Here is a 15,664-nt window from a genome sequence, read left to right on the forward strand (position 1 = left end):
TGACATGAGTGTTTGTTATCAAAGGATAAACCATATTGAAAATCAAAAAAAATCGAAAAATATTTAGTATGAGTTATTGCTCTTGTTCTTGAAAACGCGTTCAATTTTTAGCTCGTAAACACTCTAGAAGGTACAATTCTTGACGAAACTTGGTGTGAGTATTCGTAATCAAAGGCATGATTCTTGCTGGATTTTGACAAAATTTGGTTTTATTATTCAGTCCTGCACTGAAGATTGAATATTTGCCTTCTAGAGTTTTCACGAGCTAAAAATTGAACACGTTTTTAAGAACCGGGGCAATAACTCGTACTCAATATTATTCAGTATCGCTCTAAAGAGTTCATAAGAAGTGTATGACTGAAGGTTGAATATTTCATACTGGTGATTGTTACTGTACTGCTAAATATTTTTAATCAAAATCAAAGCTGCCAGTGGGCGTATATTACCTTGCCTGGCACGCTATTTTCTCTTTCATTTTCGCCCGATAGAGTATATGAACTGTGAAGCTTGTCTGCTAGCCTATAATGCCCTGCATTTGAAATAGTTTACCTGTCCTATATATTTTCTTGACAAGATTGAGATGGGAAGGGAACGTGAATCCTGAAATAAAGACAGTGGTCTCGGATCGGTCTCAGCATAGCCATAGGCTATAGGCACATTTAGTCCGTTTTTCATCTTCCAGTCCTAGGTGGGACAGGGATGGACTGCATCATAGAGCTGTGATAGGTGGCCTATTTAAATGACACGCTTGGTTTGAAAAAACGTCATGAGAACGAGGCTGTGGTAGAAAACTTGCCAGATTAGGCTACATCTTTCCAAGTAGGATAAATATTCCAAAGAAAGGGTTGATTTTCTCTCCGCTTCAATTCTTTACCGAAAACCTTACTCAATTCTGTAGGCATAGGCAACCGCGGACCGTCCATATTAGGCTAATAAAATTTTTTTATGCTTTTGTTTTATTTAGGCCATACGTTCATGCGTGGTTTGATTTGATTGGCTAAGATTTCCAAGAAAGATTTCAGGGCCAATTTTGATTGGACAATATTTAGCTATGAATACGTAATTTGCTATATAGGGAGAGCTTTTGGATGAATCAACCAACAACCTAGTTTGCGATAAATATATCAGCATCCGGAAGCGAACGTTAACTTTAACAACCAACCAACCAACCATGAATCAACCAAAAAACATTTCACCCTCTGAACTCAATATTCACTTTGATTCCCAAATGATACCCCAATTTAATAATATTTCTCCCTGTCACCGCTCGGGACAGAAAAATTATATATTTCCTCTTCTTTCACTGCCAAAACGCTCTAAATACCATTTACCGCGACTAATACGCTATAAAATCCAAAATGGGAGCCGAGTTTACTAAAATATTAACATAACTTTAACCCTGTGCCAGTGCCTTTTATTGAATTGTACTTTCAAGCAACATAATCATTAAGATTCGAGTGTTATTAGATAACCTTGTCATAGCAGTTCATCAATACAATAAGTAAAACTGGGTGGAAGAATGTATTTTATAGATTTATCAACATGAATCATATATCTGAGTTTAAAGTGAAATAAAGTCGATAATTTAGTCAGAACACCTGTCACCTTCCAATAAAACAAGAGCAACATATATTTCAAGTTTCTCATATACAGCCCATTATTGATTCAACTTATTTACTTATTTCACACATATTGTACAGGTCAATCGATGGTAGGATGACATGTTACTGATTTATTTGTAAAGCATTTCTCTAAATGACTTATCTGACGTATCTAAGATGATATTCAAGTAGGCTTACACAAATAGGAACAAATTCAACATACTACCGAATACATACATCATTGATATATCACCTTCCAGCATTACGGTAAGTTAATGTACTTATTTAGAGGTCCATTATATATATGTATTGGTATGAGGGAATACAGGTCACTGCTATTCGATTCCTGATGTGACACAACCACTGTTATAAATGTATATTTACCACTGACAATTTATGTTTTTGAAATTCTACTCCTATACTAATTTGTCACATACATTTCAGTGTTTTTAAAGGCAAAAAAGTATGCTATACGTGATATTTTATTTACATAACTGGAGTGTCTCTTTGACAGAACAGAACAGATTAACTGATTGCAAAAACCGCAAAACGTACACAGAGGTTGCAGTGACATATTAACCTCTTCAACACCACATCCAATTTATAGATTGTGTCATAGATGAGAAGGTCTATGTGATAATAATATACTCCCTACTTTAAAGGGATTCTAAAATAGGTTTCCTATAACCACTGTGTGTGTCAAGAACACATATATTGCAATAATCTGATTTCCCGCCCCAGTCTGTGTTTTTGATATTCCACAAAACTGCCAAACAACGATTGGGTTAATCTGTATTAATGATAGTCATTTCATAAAGTCTGGATTTGCAAGAACGACAAAAATCAGAATGGTCGAGGTAGAGAATCAACATGGCCGTGAACTACGTTAGTGTGTTATTTCCATTTAAGAACCACACGTAGTTTCGTATAGGAATGTACTACAGATTCTGATAGAATTTGTATCAGATCAATCGGATAAGTTTGCGACCTTTTTAGTCTTGACCACATATTTTCAGGAATTAACGCATTGGTGTACCAAATTCTTCCAGAACGCTTATACAAATTAAGTGAAAATGCAGAGGAGAGTGGAAAGAGCGACTAAAAAACTATCAGCAAAGGAATTGAAACAAAGAGAGGTGACACGAAATTTTAATCATGTGGCTAAATTAGTTCTTACGCCTTTAGAACGAGAAACTCTTCACAAGTCTATAAGACAATATCAAAAGTCTAGAGATGTAGAAAAACTTCATCATATGATGGTGTTTATGTTAACCACACACGAAAAACAGAAAATATTTCCTTATGTACGAGCTATGCTTCCAGAAGATGGCAGGGGAAAATTTGACGAACTATCCATTGAAAAACAATCCTCAAAAACAGTTCAAGCTAAAAACCATTCATCAAATAACTTTCTACGTCCAAGCTCTGCAGGTTAGTCAGAAATTAATTCTCGTCTGCACCTTTTTTTCTTCGCCACTCTAAAGGAAACAAATATTTGAACACTTTGATTAGAAAAGGTTCCATTACACATAATAGACACTCTTTGAGATCTATAAATTGACACTCAATAGAAATGTTAATAAAATGGGATACTGAGTTGGATTCAAAAATATAAAGTAAAATGTAAACTTTCTGAAATAATATGAACGTGCTGGGCAATTGGCCTATAATTCATATGGTAAAAGTGAATATACCGTCGACAAAAATATTAACCCAGTTACTGGGTCTAAGAAAGGGCAATGAATCGTTCAATATATTCACAATAGTAACAATAATTCAATTGATATCACAGTAATAACCCTGAAATTTGTAGGGTATTATTTCGATATTGTAGAAAATAGAACTAAGAAGAAAACCAGCTTCAGAAAAAATATGAAAGTGTTTACATTAATAAAGGATGACGATGACTATATTGGATTTAGTTTACGTGGTGGATCAGAATATGGATTAGGGATTTATATCAGTCAGATTGACCCCTTATCACCTGCAGGTATATTTTTCTAGTTTAATGTTCAGGGAAGTAGGTTAAAATCGCCTGCTCCTTAAGAAATAACATAGTTTAGAAAAGGGTTACTCAATTTTGATTATGTCTAAATCAGATCAAATCAATGGAGAAAGGGTATGGAAGGGTATGAACAACTGAGTATGAGTTATTCCTCAGATTTCGGATGGAATATCTGACGTTAAAAAGTTATAATATGGATATAACGCTGATAAAAGAAATATATTCCTAATTTTTGTGGTTGAGCAGATGTTTTGAGGACTGTATTCTTCAAGCAGAAACATTTGCTTTCAACCCTGCAATAAACAGAATCTTTCAGAGACCACATGACACGTGAAACAGCCCAAAAGGCAAGCAACTCCACAGTTCAGATTAAAAAATATCAAAGGTTCATGCTATGTATTTAAAGTTACATAAAGAAATACACAATATATTCTTAACTAATGACATATTCTGAATAATATAAACGTGAATGAAAAAAGAGTATAATACATCTCACACTTTTATTGAAATTTGATTTAACGCTTCACCTCTTTCGTCAGAGACTTTTGCCAAAACATTCAGGTTTTTTATGCTACCAATCATGTATTGCTTTCCTGTACATACAGGCATCTATGCCAATGTTTTGAGTGAATCTTAAGTCTGTGAAAAGATATGTTGTTGTCAATTATGTCAAAAATAGTTTAAGTAGATGTAATTTAACAATTTATTTGACTACAGGGTGTTGCTTCAAAAGCACATTAATCATATTCAAGTCATTGGCACTGCAGGGCTAAACGTCCTTGATTGTAATAATGGGATATAAACATCTAAACATGGGATTAGCTAAAATTTAATAAAAAAAACATATCATTAACGACATGATATATTAAATGAATATATTAAGCGCGTACCATCTTCCACAATACAGCCATGGTTCAAAAATTGGATATCAGATATTGAAATCCATCGAACAACAATTAATGTAAAGGTTCACTTAATTGATATTAAAACATGTGAGCTAATTTGATTTTTGATGTTTCCATTATCATATTTTGTATATGAAAGGTGGACTTCTCTTATAATAACAGTAGTACTAGGCCTATTATCTATACAATAAAGGTTCCTTTGCTTATTTCATAAACTTAGAATCCCAAATACTTTTGATATTTTGCCCAACACCCCTTATATTTAAAAACGAGAAGATCGTAATATATCATCCCGAATATTACATATATAGGCCAACGAGATAGATATACTAAAAGCTTCCTGGTTATTTAAACGTTTGCTTCAAAAATCTTTGTTCGGCTTTTTTTCCGTTTTATTCGGCGTCTCATAACCTCGTTAGAATTGTGGATGTCGATGTATCTTTTTATATTCCTACAGATTATTGTGGTCTCGAGGTTGGTGATGAAATTCTAGCCGTCAATAGTATTCCACTGAATAATGTCACTTTAAACGGTGCTGTAAGTGTTTTAACAGGTTCTAACCACTTAAAACTTACCGTTAACAGAATGAGGAAAGTTCCTGAATGGAAGAAGTCTAAAGAGAAGACAATATGGTAGGTAGTGCTACAAACTATATAGTGACAACACAATAGGGTTACTCAATTTGATATAAATTTGAGGCATAAAATCTGAAGTTTGTTATGATTTTGAGACATTGGTTCCTAATTCAGTTAGAGTAGTTTTGATAATATGTTTGACGAAATGCCTCCATCCGAAATTTATGTTATTTTATTTTTATCAAATTATCAACCAGTATTATCTTACATTTCGATCAATCCAGATTTAATGTAGGTATCCTACAAAACACGACATATGATGCTAAAAGGAATAAAAATCGGAGGGTCGAAAATTTAATAAGCATTCAAGTCATACCAGAATGATTTAACTTGTCATGTATACAAATTACCCACTACTTTTATTATGAGTCTTTAATCTTTATACGATCGTAGTTTGATCTCTGCCTTCATTACGAAAAAATGGGAAGGACACACAGTAAATCGTGAGATATTTTTGTTGATTATAAAATGTGCATCTTGTACAAAATGTAACTTCTGTTGTATTTTATAAATTTTCATATTTGTTAACAAGTTTAGTTAGCTATTGAATATTCAGTATATGATATATGAAATATATCGCACAGAGTTACTGTCCTTTTTTTTTAAAAGAGTTACAAGGTATTTTTATTTTGCACTCAATCTTTATTTTTCAAATTATTAACTGTTATTTGTAATATTTTGTTCATTGCTAATTTGTTAATTGTGTACGTTAATAGTATATAAATGTAATATGTGGCAGACAAGAGTTATTTTAGATTATTGTATGATATAATCTATAATAATCTACTTTTGTATGATTGAAATGATGTTCTAGAATATAAAGAGATTAAAGTAAATATTTATAATTGACAGGTATGATGTAAGGAAATGTAAATTAGTACCACTACCTAGAGATGAAAGTGAAATGGATCATGCTACCATTAGAGAAAGACAAGTGATTCTCAGTGTATTAAAAACAACTGATTATATTGGTATGAATATCAGAGGTGGAAATGAATATGGATTAGGTATATATGTATCCAGGTAAATGATTTTCTTGGTACATTATTCATTGTGCTGACAGTAGCGCATGTACTGTTTCGGATATCCTGTACCCGGTTACCCCATTCAGTGATGCAAATCGGAGGGGCTGACATGAAAAAGGCGTCTTGTCATTTGGATGGGACAATAAACCGAGTGTGCTACAGACTGTATACGTTTAAGAACCCTCGACAGTTGGACATCGAAAAAGAGTAGGCTAATTTTATACAATGGAATTTTTTCATGTACTTTTAGTTAACTCTTCGTTGAGTTTCCATAGTTCGAGATGATAAACAAATTGCATTCAGTAAAGACAATTATTAGAAAATTATTATCTTGTTGATACCACTATTCAAAAACATCTTCCTCCATAAAATAGTATGATTGACTTCTGTTTAATACAAAAATAATATCACACTCTTGACTAATTAAAAAAAATAATTACCAATATCCAGATACTAAATCAAATTGATAAAAATATGTAAAATTCGATCCTCGTTTTATTTTAACAACAATTTTTCTGAAACAGATAGTAAATTATAGGTTTGTGTAATTGGAAACCATTAGTCGACACGAAACCGTTTCCCTTGCACACGGTTTTACTTATATATCTTTTGTGTTACTATCATTAACCCCAAAAAGGTTAGACAGAGGCGGATTAGCTGAAAGAAATAATGTTTGTGTTGGGGACCAAATTGTAGCTGTCAATGGAACCAGTTTTGAGAATGTCAATCATACATCAGCTGTGGAGTTTCTTAGAGCTCACAGGACTCTTAAACTAACATTAAAGGTATGTAAACAATTTTGATCTTTGAATGCCGTAGTGTAAGAAATGAATGGTACATATAACATGCTGATAAGATAATCATCTCAATAATTATATTATTACAGGCCGTTGGAAGATATCCAGCTTATAAGGAAGTATACCAAGAGTACACATGGAGTGAAAATACCGGTAATCTACCAAATAAACCATATAAACAAGAACCAGGTAATGTAGTCTACCAGAAAAGTTTTTTTGTGTACTAATTAACAGCTTTACCTCTTAGTTCGTATCCAGGTGAACACAATACACATAATTAAATCACATATATCTGTGTTTAACTGTTTATCCTTAGCATATTTTATAACACCGAGGGGTAAAACTTTAATTTTGATATATTTCCAGATTCCAGACTTGTTGTAAGTGAAACCAGGATAAGAAGTCGCCATACTGGTGAGAACCTCCAACCACAGCCCGTTAATAATAGTTATGGTCGTCTGTCATACCAACAGGAAGTCTTATTACCAAGAAAACAAGATGTATCATATTCATCACCCTATGATGAATGGACTTCTTCCGGATTTGGTGAGGGAGATCACAATGGTAGCTATATTAATGGTCGTGCTAGGAAAAAACATACCAATAACTTTAGTGATATTGAATCAGACTATTTGGAAAGTGGTTCCGAACAAGATGATTACATGGCATTTTTAGAACGCAAGACTCGCCAAGAATCAACACCAGGAGAAAAACCATTTAACTCATCGCCACAGCTTCATCAAGAAGCATCAACCAGCTTCTTATCTCATCACCCCATAGAAAGTTCAACGATAAAGACTCATATTCTACCAGATCGGCATACAACCATGTACAAAAGTTCACCTGTCATTCAAAATAATAATCCTTACTTAGCATATGCACAAGTTCATAATCCAAATAAGAAAAATAAACATGGCATAGTTTATGTGCAGACTCCAGAAAACAGAGAACTTCAGCATCAGCATCAGCCATCATCGTTCATAGAAGACAAACAATCAGAACCAATATCATTCAAACCTTATAACCGGAATCACTCTAAGAGCACCCCTTCCTTGATTGCAACTGGAAAACAGAATGAAGTAAGATTATCCACAGCCTATGATGCATTTGATACATACAATCATTTACACGAACCAAGGCAAAAAGAACCACCTATAGATTATAGTGAAGATGGCTCAGAAGCTATAGTTCGTATATCTAACAAAGATGGAAATATGCACGATAAACAGAATTCACACGTATATTCTAGTCTTGAAGAGTTGGAAAGGAAAGGTGATCCAATAGTCAATAGAAAGTCTGATTTGATTATTCGTGATGCCAAACTGTCGGATGATACTAGTTCTACTAGTGTAGAAGATCGTATAAATCATTTAGAAAGTAGAAAATCTCATTTAGGATCATCTGAAATAGATAGAATAGCTGGTAATAAAAATATCCCTGAAGTACAAACAGGTAGGTATAAATAATGTCGGATCCGTAGGCTACTCGAAAAACCTTTTTAGTTTCCTGACTGGTGGCAAATACATATGCGTTACATGCCTATACCATTACTGGAAAATACATAAAAACGCAGGTGACGTTAGAAAATCTTGAATCAATTTCATTGCGACATCCCTGACAGATACATGTATATCCTTTTTGTTACAGACACAAAGGTGCCTTATCAAAACAAAAAAGACAAAAGTGGTACATGGGCAACATTGAAAAAGAAATTAACAGGAACTGAGAAGACGAAAAGTAGGTAGTTTTCACTACAAATGTAATCTGCACCGTCGTCGTCATCATCATCATCAACATATAGTAACAAATGAGCATCAGCAGTGTTATCATCATTTTGGGCCGGAAGGAGCAGATCAGACAAGTCTTCAAGCCGTTTGTATGCATTGTAAACAATAGAACCAAACCGTGTCTTTATGTACCTGCTATTGTTTCTGATGCCATTATAATTAATATAATTCGTTTCCCATATACGTATGCCATATAACATATACCATTACATAATTATGAAACCTAGAAGGCCTGAAAAACAGATATTTTATTTTCAGAAAAGAAAAAAGAATCTGATTCAGAAGGTAGGTCAAATGAAAAGTTGCTTAACGGCGGTTACGTGCAGGACGCATATCCTTCAGTTTCAGTGTAGTGTAGAAATGCACGATTCCTTAGATTACAATGAAAAGTATGACTAAGTCATGTTGTTATTATGTTAATGTTAATTAATGTTACGGTTGATCTTTGCAGCACCGATGAGTTTATTGAAGAAGAGGGGTGTATTTGAGAGTACTTTTGGCTCCCAAATGATGAATAATCATTGTGTAGATAACTACAATATGATGATGCTAGAGGAAAATGCAAGAGCTTTACTACCTAAAGATGAATGTGAAGCAGTCATACGTCATGTAAAATTTTATCATGAAAAGAAAGATTTGGAAAAGCTAATTGATGTACTTCTACAACTTCTTGATAATTCAGATAAACTGCAACTTTTAAAAGACGTCAGGTAACATAAAATAGTCTATGATGATAATGTTGGATATCTAGCATGTTGTCGATGATGATAGTGTTGGAGATCTAGCTGTTGTTTATAATGATAGTTTTAGAGATCTAACTATAGTCTATGATGATAGTGTAGGAGATCTAACTGTAGTCTATAATGATAGTGTTGGAGATCTAACTATAGGCTGTTGTCGATGATGATAGTGTTGGAGATCTAGCTGTTGTTTATAATGATAGTTTTAGAGATCTAACTAGCCTATGATGATAGCGTTGGAGATCTAACTATAGTCTATGATGATAGTGTAGGAGATCTAACTGTAGTCTATAATGATAGTGTTGGAGATCTAACTATAGTCTATAATGATAGTGTTGGAGATCTAACTATAGTCTATGATGGTAATGTTGGAGATCTAACTATAGCCTATGATGATAGCGTTGGAGATCTAACTATAGTCTATAATGATAGTGTTGGAGATCTAACTATAGTCTATGATGGTAATGTTGGAGATCTAACTATAGTCTATGATGATAATTTTGAAGGTCTAAGTATAGTCTATGATGATAGTGTTCGTGATCGAACTAAAGTCCACAGGTGATAAGGTTGTTGATCTAACAGTCGTCTATGATGATAGCGGTGGAGATCTAACAATAGTCTATGATGATAGTGTCGTCTTTCATGATAATGTTGGTCATCTAGCTATCGTTTATGATGATAGTGATCTAACTTGTGTTACTATTATGCTAGAGCGAGGAATCATATTATCTAATCTGATCAACCATCGGGTCATGTGTTCAGGTTGGAGCATGGATGCATTATACCTTTCATGATAATGATGAACTTTGTTGTATCATTCCAGGGGAGTAGTATTTCCTTATCATATTGGTTTATTCGATAATAAAGTGAGTATGTACGAGATTAAAGAATATGATAGAACAGCTACCAAATTGCACTTACCCTTACATCATAATAATCAACGTAGTTCAAAACCACACAAAAATCTTATGACCACCATAGTGGGTAAGTGAATCCGGAACACACCTAACATGATCATTATTGTATCAAGTAGATGCTTTTATTTCAATTTTTTCTTTACCTATAACATATTTCAAAATTATAGCTTTTACACATAGGTCTATATCATAATTATATTCATTTTTTCCATTTTACAAATTTGAATCCAATGTGCACAATAATTTAACCTGAACGTTTTACAGGTTATTTTCTGCAACTTTAATTTTTTTTTGTCCCTTTTTCATGCACTTTTTAAATTTTCAATTGGGTATTAGATGAGGATGGACATTTTCACATCAAAACAGTTGATCAGTTTAAAAGAGACGTAGAGCATGAGAATGAAGTTATTAAAGTTATGAGATCAAGCTTAGAAGTAACATCTCAGTCTGATGATGACGATAATGATGAAGACTCTGATAATGAAGCTAAAGAAGGATCGTATGATTTAGTTAAACCAAAGAAAAGGACAGGTATAAGGTAGACATATTGCGGAGATTTTTTTCTTTATTTTTTGTTTATTCTATATTTTTTGGTGTCAGTATTTGTTAAAAATATATTTTAAGGTTACTTTGAAAGAATGCATGACAATGATTTGCAAGTTATTTTATTTTCCTGATTTGAACTTTTCGCTTTACGATGCTTGATGCCATTATGTGATGACTTATATTCAATAACCTATCTTAAGTTTACACTTAAACCCCTGCCAATGCTTTTTATCGGAGTAGCATTTGGTCATTATTATTCAAACATCAAGTTTGAGAGATCATCTTCCAGATTTCATTTTTTTTTCTCACTTTTATTCTTTTCGGCAAGCTACTAGATGAGTTCGTACTTTTTCAAAATCCTCTATGTATTCCAAGATCATGTTTGTATATACAAAATGGAATTGATTAAAAAATTTCAGCTATAACAAATTTCTAAAAATGGTTGTGTTTTTTTTTTACAGGTGATTCAGTGAATTATATACTTTGATGTCTTCTAATTTCAGATGGAAATCTGACCTCATACAGTAATACCGATGATATAATTGTATATATTTCTAAACACAAACCACATTTAGGTGAGTAGTAGCCAACTTGAATCGGAGAATACTTACGTAACCATAGAAAATCAGATATCAAAAGTTTCAAGATATATAACTTTACATTAATTATTTTCAGGTTTAGTTTTAAAGGGAGGAGAAGGGGATTTTCCCACTCCTGTTCGGGTTCATAAAGTATTACCATCTGGTGCTGCAGCCGACGATTCTAATATTCGGGTCAGTTTCATAACACATACTTTCGTCATTTATTTATGCTGGCAAAATATATTCAAAGTTCAAACTACACCATCAGAAAATGCTATAAATTTGGGGCATCTCACCAAGATATGTGTCAAGGTCTGATACATAAAAGTTCGGTGCCATTTATTGCTTGTCCCTGCACACATTATCAACAAAATAATTTGATCATTTCAGCCTGGTATGGTATTGATGTCTGTAGATGATAGAAGTCTTAGATTTTTATCTTTACCAGAAGTATTAGCAGCTTTAAAAAAATCTTATAATAATAAAAGTAGCGTAGCAATGAAACTAGTTTTAAAACAACCAGTTTATAAACATATGTAGATCAGATGTTTTATATTATTTCAGAGATATTTAAATAATTTTCTGTATTTTTATTCCAAGGACAAGAATAAAATTTATATTTCAAATGTCAATGTGATTTTTCTTACATACTGTAACCTTCATCTTTCTTACTGTATAACAGTCTGAGTCTAAAATTCTCCCAAATGTTTTATAACATAAATACAGGAGTGAAAGTTCTCATTTTAAATATGTCATCTTTTTCGTGGATTGACTTTCAACAATTAAACACAGATGTACACATAGACATTGCTTAAGGTTTTTCAACAGGGAATAAACATTTTTATTTGACATCTGATTATGAGTTCAGAGAAAAAGAATTCAGGTTGGTCTTAGTTGCTTTATGTAAATCTACAAACCTAAAGAATCCAATCCATTAGATTTAGTCTGATATCAAAGAGTGGTGTCCCTTTTTTCATATTAGCCCTAAGCACCACATAAGATCAAGTTAAGAAGAATAGAATTATTCTATATTTTTGCATACAAAATATGAAATTAAACTAAATTTTATTTGGACCAATATCTTAGGATGAACTTTTTTTGCTATACATGTTTGTTATTTTCTATTCAGAGAAATAAACACACAAAAAACAAGAATTTCATTAGAATTTTAACTTGGTATATTTAACAATAAGAAGCACTTACACCATGAGAAAAGCATACTTTGTAATATTGTTTAAATTATACATAATCTTAAATCTTTAATAGAATATAGTCTTCTTAAAAAATGTTTTACAAGATCATAAAGCTTCATAACAGTTATCCATGATATTTTTCAGATTTATAATCCTAAATGCATTTCCTTAATATTGGAAAAAAAAGTTTAAGAGGAAGTTCAAATTGTCACCACCTTTAGCAATATATTCTCTTGCATTTATTGTAGATGGTCTAAATTGTCACATTGGTGAAGAACACAGATAGCTGAAATAAACCTTTATCCGCTTGTTTAGCATATCATTAGACAACTATAAGCCCAGTAACAAAATAGTTCTTAATTTATTTCAGATACAAAGATATTGATAGGTTAAGAATGTGTGCCATTCACGAAATAATCAAGCATTGTGACAACCGAAAGTTCATAAGAATATGAAAAAAAGAATGGCTCACTTCTTAACCAAATCTTAATATAATAATAATATTCTTTGAATTGTTTCTCCAGGAAAACTTAGATTAAACAAATACCATAACTTGAGGAAAATGTCAATAGATACAATAATCAACATCAATTTAATATATAATCCTGTTATAAAGTACTCAATGCCAAGTTTGCTGAGAAGTATACCTTCTGAGCACCTATTAGATACTTTATCTATATCAAGCATAGATATCTCTTTTAACAGATTTACACAGATTTTGCCATTATTAGACATTTTTAAGTGCTAAGTTGACATCTATTAAAAGCGAATTCCATGATAAAGAGGATTATTTTATGATTTAATTGAATAATCATATCAAAAAGAAAAAAAAAACAATAAAGAAATATTTCAAATGCCCATATTCTACCGATCATAATTATTAGCATAGCACAAAAAACAAAATCATCACAAATCGTTCACAGTAATAAGAACCTTATACTAAATTTGGAAATACTTTGGTCAAGAATTGTTATAAGAACCTTAACACCATTACAATAATTATAGCTATACGAGTATTACAAGCTATTATAGAATATTATTGAGAAATAAATTAATAAATATTGCACCATTAAGACCAAGATTAATTCTTAAATAAAAGATGTATTTGTCGTAATTCATCATGTGTAACATGTAATGGTATTATTTCTCCTTTCCCTTTAGGACATGGTAGCTTTATTTCTGCTGCTAATATACTATCACCACTCTTCTCATGTAACATCTAAAAATATAGACAATAATATATTTTATAATGCATACCAGTAATGTAAACTAACTAGACATAGAAATTGGCACACAAATCTAAGCAAGTTAAATAATTGGAAAATCAACTTCCAATTTCTTAGGTAGTATTATTGAGTTGATAAAAGAAAAATTAGATGTTATTCCAACATGTTTTCATCATTAATGTATTAGAAACTGATCAGTATTTTGTTGATAAAGTAAAGATTTCTAGGTGTCAATCTTTATGGTTGTTACTTACTCTGGCAAACTGTGGAGTAGGAAATGTTGAGAAATCTGTTCTAACTTGTCCACCTGTTCTATTAGCAGCTAGTAAGTTAGTTATTTCAACTTGTAACTAAAATATAATTTTTACTATATTATTATGAAGATTATCTTATTAAAAATTTTATCATAAATTTCAATTAAATGAGTAACATTATTATGAGCATTATCCTTTTTACCACCTTACAAAGATAATTCTACTTCACACTATTGCTATGTCACTCCGGAGCCAATGTGAGATAATGCATGTGCAGTAGGTGTCAGTTTTTCGACATGCTCTGCTATGGAACAGTCAATCTTTAATCTCAAATTTTTGATCGAGATAATCCTTACATATTTGTTATAAAATAGACTCTATTTTATAACAAGTCGTTTGGCCTGTGAGTTAGAAACTTTCGCTCCAGGTTTTTGTACTTTTTAACATCCTGTTATAAACCTTGTAAGTTTTTTGCTGCGCGAAAGTTCTACTTCCAGCAATGGCAAACTTACGGAAACCACATACAGCTGTGTCGTCTGATGTGCCAGTCCTTTCCAATGCAGAGGAAGATAATCTCCTGGACCTAAATACTGATGTTGCTATGCACATTACAGTAGACTCTGAAGATATACCTATTAAGTCCAGACTCCTTGCCTACATCAATTCCTTCGTTCGTGAAATAGTTTGTAGAATTATAATTAAACATCACTTCCCGAAGGTAAGCTCGTTTAATTTTTAGATTATACAGTGTGTAACAAGAGAAGTTGTGAACAATACTATTATCATATTTGGTCAACTGACTGTAGATTTTTAACATTCAAGGACAATGACAATGTTCCCATAAGGAGAAACATAGATGTAAAATCATGGAACATTGTGATAATGGTTCCATAATAAAATTAAAGTATTGTTCACCTCCTGTGTAGCTCTCTGGTAGGTAGTTAAAGTAGAGATTCTATCCACTAGTTGTTTAGAAGGATTAGTTGTATCACTAGCAGGTTCTGAACCAGCTTTTCTTTTAGTTATATCAATAACTTTAACACACGCAGTAGCTTTATTAACATTCTATAATTAAATTATATCATCTCATTATCATAGTCTCATATTTACATTTTCTTACATACACATATATAGCATCAGACTGACTGAAACCAACATCTGTAAGATAGGACATCTACCATAGGATTTAAAGAACTGAGATGAAATTTTCATTTTCATATGATAATAAATCTTCTAATAGGAAGTAATAAGTTTCACATTGTGCCTCGCTGTGTCTTATGACTAATCAAGATAAGATCAAAACCAGTAAATTTTTATCACTTATTATAAATTATACAGAGATTAGTTCCTACCATCAACAGGTTGGAAGTCTTCTTGGCCAGATTATTCAATTCATTCTTTCCTTGAACTACATCAGGTAATTGACCTAATTTAATCAATCCAGTATTACTC

At 32.2% G+C, this 15,664-nt stretch overlaps 3 protein-coding genes across 3 annotated transcripts; all 3 read left to right on the forward strand.

Annotated features, from left to right (window-relative positions):
• Positions 1-1,809: 1,809 nt before the first annotated feature.
• On the forward strand, positions 1,810-5,095 carry LOTGIDRAFT_200813 (hypothetical protein; the record flags this gene model as incomplete). Its single annotated transcript, XM_009050645.1, has 4 exons — positions 1,810-1,868; positions 2,618-3,032; positions 3,436-3,591; positions 4,969-5,095. Coding segments are annotated over exons 2-4 (639 nt in total), but the record flags the coding sequence as incomplete, so codon positions are not given.
• A 955-nt stretch (positions 5,096-6,050) lies between these two features.
• On the forward strand, positions 6,051-6,974 carry LOTGIDRAFT_140690 (hypothetical protein; the record flags this gene model as incomplete). Its single annotated transcript, XM_009050646.1, has 2 exons — positions 6,051-6,169; positions 6,809-6,974. 2 exons carry the CDS (start codon positions 6,051-6,053, stop codon positions 6,972-6,974), a joined length of 285 nt encoding a protein of 94 aa, XP_009048894.1.
• A 2,744-nt stretch (positions 6,975-9,718) lies between these two features.
• On the forward strand, positions 9,719-10,057 carry LOTGIDRAFT_140735 (hypothetical protein; the record flags this gene model as incomplete). Its single annotated transcript, XM_009050647.1, has 1 exon — positions 9,719-10,057. A coding segment is annotated over one exon (339 nt), but the record flags the coding sequence as incomplete, so codon positions are not given.
• Between the last annotated feature and the right edge of the window lie 5,607 nt (positions 10,058-15,664).

The sequence above is a fragment of the Lottia gigantea genome (genome assembly GCF_000327385.1).
Source record: "Lottia gigantea unplaced genomic scaffold LOTGIsca_150, whole genome shotgun sequence".
Classification (NCBI taxonomy): domain Eukaryota; kingdom Metazoa; phylum Mollusca; class Gastropoda; family Lottiidae; genus Lottia; species Lottia gigantea.